General features: G+C 37.4%; 1 protein-coding gene across 1 annotated transcript; it reads right to left on the reverse strand.

Annotated features, from left to right (window-relative positions):
- Window positions 1-3,219: 3,219 nt before the first annotated feature.
- LOC144355255 (uncharacterized) lies at window positions 3,220-4,639 on the reverse strand. Its single transcript, XM_078010645.2, has 2 exons — window positions 4,535-4,639; window positions 3,220-4,427 (listed from the first exon to the last, which is right to left on the reverse strand). The coding sequence occupies exons 1-2, from the start codon at window positions 4,621-4,623 to the stop codon at window positions 3,440-3,442; spliced, it is 1,077 nt and encodes a 358-aa protein (XP_077866771.2). The 5' UTR covers window positions 4,624-4,639; the 3' UTR covers window positions 3,220-3,439.
- Window positions 4,640-4,987: the final 348 nt, after the last annotated feature.

Consider the following 4,987-nt stretch of genomic DNA (forward strand, 5'->3'; position numbering starts at 1 on the left):
TTTCCCACGATCTATTACGACCCTGACGCTTTAATCAAGCTTTGTTACGCTTTGGTGCCGCTTTGCACGCCGCTTTAAAGCGCCGTCAAAGCTCCATCAAAGCGCCGTTGATGTGAACTAAGCATAAGGCACGGTTACTAAAAGAGTAACCGTGACTAAGGGGACAACTGGCATGCTAAGAGAGGAAATGGCAGAGTGAGTAAGTAAATTGCACGCTAAGGAAGTAAATGTCACTGAAGGAAATAACACTGAGAATGTTAATGACACTAAGTGAGGAAATGACACTAAGGAAGTAAACAACACTAAGAAAGAGAATGGATAACTAGGGGAGTGAATAACACTAAGTGATTAAATGACACTGGAATTAATGGCATACTAAGGGAGTTAATTACACACTAATAGGTAAATATGGAAAACTGGGGGAAATATTGAAACAAGGGAGTGAATGACACACTGAGGGAGTGACAAAGTAAGAAGGTAAATGGCACATTGTAAGAGTAAATTGCACACTTGAATTATCGTGGGGTAGTAATTGATACACTAATGGTAGAAATGGCGTAAATGGTGCACTATGGGAGTAACACTAAGTGGGAAATTGGCACATGCAAGGAGAGTTTATCACATGCATAACATGCGAATCTCCACAGTGTGGCGTGATACAGGACAAATCGAAAATGCATATCACATAGCTTGATGTCACAGACTGCCGAACTTTTTTTCATTGTAGGCGCTGCCTACCGGTTGTCCGCGGGTTATAGAAGGTTCGATAACTATGCACATAATTTCGCCTGTCCTTGGAAATTGCAAACTTTCCCCTGCCCCCTAAAATGGAAAGGTTTTTCCTGCCCTCAAATGGCCTCAAATAATCTTCGTGCAATTGGAACAGTTTTTTCGACGAGCAGCACAATTGACTGCACCTCGTGTAAATCACAGTCACGACCATGGACACCAGCCTCAGTGCCAATAAACAAAAAAAGATCGTTCGTAATTTATCTGTACTTTAAAAAAGTATCATCTGTATTTCCAAACGCGCATCACTGTCTCTTGGTTTTTACATTTAAGAATCGATATGAAAATATGCGTACCAGCAAGTTCAATGTGTGTATTTTACAAAAAAAAAAAATAGCACTATTAACTAATGAAATATTGGCAATTAAGGTCAAATCAAGTCGATAATATCTTGATAGTGGCATACTTGAGTGTGAATAAGAGTACATATAACACAAAAAATCACTTATGACTGTATGCAATGCAGCTGTGTACCTAACACTTTATACACTTAAAGCGCGGTGGTCGTCGCGCAGCGCGTGTTCGAATTTCATGTAAATAAACAATGTATTTTACACGCGTTGTATACGTCGCTATGAGTCCCATATCGAACAGGACGCGACACGACGACCACCGCCCTTTAAACAGTGACAGCGTATGTCACTCATTGAGGAGAAACTCACATAATTATATAATTTTACCATGGGTGGAAAACTCAAATAAATATGGGTTATAAGCGTCTTTTATCTATTATTGCAAAAAAATATCGATTGTTAAATTTCGACCAAGGGTACACCAAGTGGAATTCTTGGAAGAATTTTTGCAGGTGTTATAACTTCGTCAATAGAAGGCGCTGTTTAGTGAAATACTAGTAAGTTGGAGAAAACGGTCGGTCGGTCGGTCCGGGGCTCACAGTCCCTATGACTGTGGTCCGCTCTTCTTTAATGGCGAGCACGCTGACCAGAAACGCTGACTGTCCACGGGCTCGAATGCTCTATCCTAATTCTGGTTGCAATTACCTGTAACGGCAGATTGAAGAGTTGAATAGATGCGACTCTGCTATCATTGTCAAAATATTTTAGTTTTTCTTTATTTTTTGCTAAATGTCGGGGTGATAATCGCTGATAAAGTTTTGTTTTTTTCCTGTGTAAAGATCACATGTTAACAAAAAATGTACTTTATCCTCTATGGCGTTCTTCCCACAAAATAAACACTTTCTGTTGGATATACCTGTGTTGTTATATCTCATAGTCTCTATTTGTAGTCTGTGAGCACTAATCCTCAATTTTGTCATTGACGACATATGATGGATGTTTTTGACTACGTATAAGTAGTTTTCAAAGCCGAAGTCTGTTTTCAGTTCTCTGTGCGCAATTTAATTTTGTATTTAGTAGATTGATGGTGCCATATATTTCTCTACAAAAACAAATGCTTGGGACCACATGATAATATAATTCTATCATCATCACCTTGTATATCAGTAAAAGTAATGCATAAGACAATTATAGATTTGAATGTGAATTCCCCATCATCATGGCATTGCGACTCGAGTTACTGGTATATGGGACTATGGGTTTTGTTGACTATGTTAACTGAGGTACAGTGAACACATTGTTAATCGTGTGAACACAGCACATGTTAGGTTCACCTTTTGATGCATTGTGATATATATATATGTATAATATTATGTAGACCCCTAAAGAATATTCGCATTTGTAATGTATTTTTCATGACTAAGATTATCATTTGTAACAGTTACTAGTGTCTTTTCTTGGCTTAATTTATTGACGATGTAAGTTTTCGAGACTTCACTATCATATAACAAACTGGGGCATTTTGATGATTTACTCTTCGATTTGATCCAAATGATGATCTTCTATCGGTCAAAGTACAGCACTATTAAATTTCAATATTCCATACTCCGCAGTGTACATTTGCTAATTCATGAGCTATTAGATTAGTTAATCAATAGATACAGTGCACACATATATGACACTGCTGTCTTCTGCCGTCTAACATAATATAATAAGGTACTTTCTCTGTACAGAACTACTCGTCTCAAAGCTAACGAGGTTCCGTCGACAGATGAACACGTATAATTTATACAAACGATTATAACTAGGCTTCATCGTCACATTCTTAGCTGTCTGATGTAGAATGGGACTGACATTATGATTTCCCAGGTATATGATTGACCCCCATACAATACTACTTCTATGGTATATGATTATTTCATATACACCATAGAACTCTTGTTGCAGAGGAAGTAAATGAAACATGACATAGTGATAGATTTTATGAAATAATTGTCGTGAACTGTGACAGCAGCACCTGCCGACCCAAATATTGCAATAACAGTAATACTTTATTGACATTATTCTGTTTGAAAAGATTATATAATCAAGTCCTAACTATAAAAATATTAAACATAAAAAATATAATTTCACAAAATTCTGCATAACTATCTTTTATTTTATTACTTAACTGCTGTTTTGTATCTTTATTATACAAAACAATGTTCTTTTAGTATTATAGTTTCATTGACCTTTGATAGAAATTTGCTTTTTGCCACCAGATGTATATACCGGTAAATACCCCGTGAGTTGTTATGTCTATAACAGGTGAATGTAAACGAAAATGACTATTGCTTGCTAGGAATAATCCAAACAACTTACACCACTTCCCGTAAATAAAATACGCGCTTTTGTTTTTCAAATATTTTTTGCGATCTTTTGTATATTTCCAGGTCATAATATAGTATATTCGTCATCTCTAGGTCTGATTCAAGTTGTCTTTTCATCGTCCACACAGTGCTACGTTTGTCTTCAAGAGAACTGTCTTTTAACTTCATGGAGTGACACCGGACGAACGGTAAATCATATACGTCCTCTAATAAACGCAGCGAAGTTTCAAACTGCTCCACTAGACCAATGACAGCAAACATTTGTTCCAAATGATCTAGTATATAATCTAATAAAAAGGTTTTGACGTCATTACTAGTTTTGCTATCAATTATTAACCGCTGTACGTACCAACATGGCAACAATCTACCAGAGTTTGAGAGTTGACGAGCTACGTAGTACCCTTTGTTCTCACAAAATTCAGACTGGAAGAGCAACTGATAGAAGAAAAAACTGCTGTGAAAATTCACCCAATCTTTTAGAGACATTGTTTTCGCCGATTTACCCCAGCATATGTGGTCTTGTGTATAACGTTTACAATACTCATATGCCGATATGACGCGGTCAAAGGGGTGTCTTAGAACTGTGAAGTATGAGCAAGGGCGGCGATTTGAGATGTAATCGCAAATTCCGTATGTATATCCCCCAACATACATGTCAAACACAAAACTATCATTTGATTTTAAAGACTGGAATATCTGCGAGTACGACTCATGAGAGACAGTTTTTAACGATATTGAAGGTTTCATGTTACTGATGCATGTCCTAACGGTACTGCCGGCGGCTTTGTGGTGATGTAAATACACAATACTACCGTTTCTATAGTGATCATCGGGCGGCCATCTTCGGTCGTTTTGGTAATCACGACTTGTATAAAAATTAGGTAGGATTCGACGGCCGTGATTAAAGTGTCGTTCAAAATAGGCTGCGCCTGTACTCGTGAAGTTGGCAACCTTTTCGAACTCAGAGTTCCAGCCACTAGAAAGGAAATATAAAATAATAGTTAAACATATCCTTGATTGGTAGAACAGACATGAACTATAATTTTAACTGTCGGTCATAGTATGATTGAAACATTCACTCACCGGTTGTTTCCTATATTGGTAACATTCCTTGATGTAAGAATTGTTATTAATAATGTCAGTGTGATAATGGTTAGCAGGTATCGAAGCATTAGTCGACATCTACATCGTAACATTTCGTCTAATAAAGTCACACACTGCCAACGTACTACGTCATCACGTATTTACACAACAATACATGGTCGGTGATGGGAGCCATCTTGGTGGTAACATCTGCGTGTTACGTATATTGTGTGATGCGTAGAGAATGGGGCAGACTTAGCAAATAAAACATTTTAATCCAGGTATGAAAATTAGTAATAACTACTTCTGCGTCGATAACATTTCAATATCAAAAATAACACGAAATGTATTAGAAATGACAAATGAGCGACCCAAGAAGAGCTATGAACCCACAGCTAGGTTACACAATACACGGCCGGGGTGTGACACCATAATGTGCCGGCAGGGTTTCAT

The sequence above is a fragment of the Saccoglossus kowalevskii genome, chromosome 2 (genome assembly GCF_978046115.1).
Source record: "Saccoglossus kowalevskii chromosome 2, keSacKowa6.1, whole genome shotgun sequence".
Taxonomy (NCBI): Eukaryota; Metazoa; Hemichordata; class Enteropneusta; family Harrimaniidae; genus Saccoglossus; species Saccoglossus kowalevskii.

What these genes read in the sequence shown, in the direction of transcription:
- LOC144355255 (XM_078010645.2), bottom strand. Translation starts at nt 4,623, where the DNA reads ATGCTTCGATACCTGCTAACCATTATCACACTGACATTATTAATAACA. An exon ending in ACCAATATAGGAAACAACCG is followed by an intron (nt 4,428 to 4,534) that starts GTGAGTGAATGT and finishes TTTCCTTTCTAG; the next exon opens with TGGCTGGAACTCTGAGTTCG.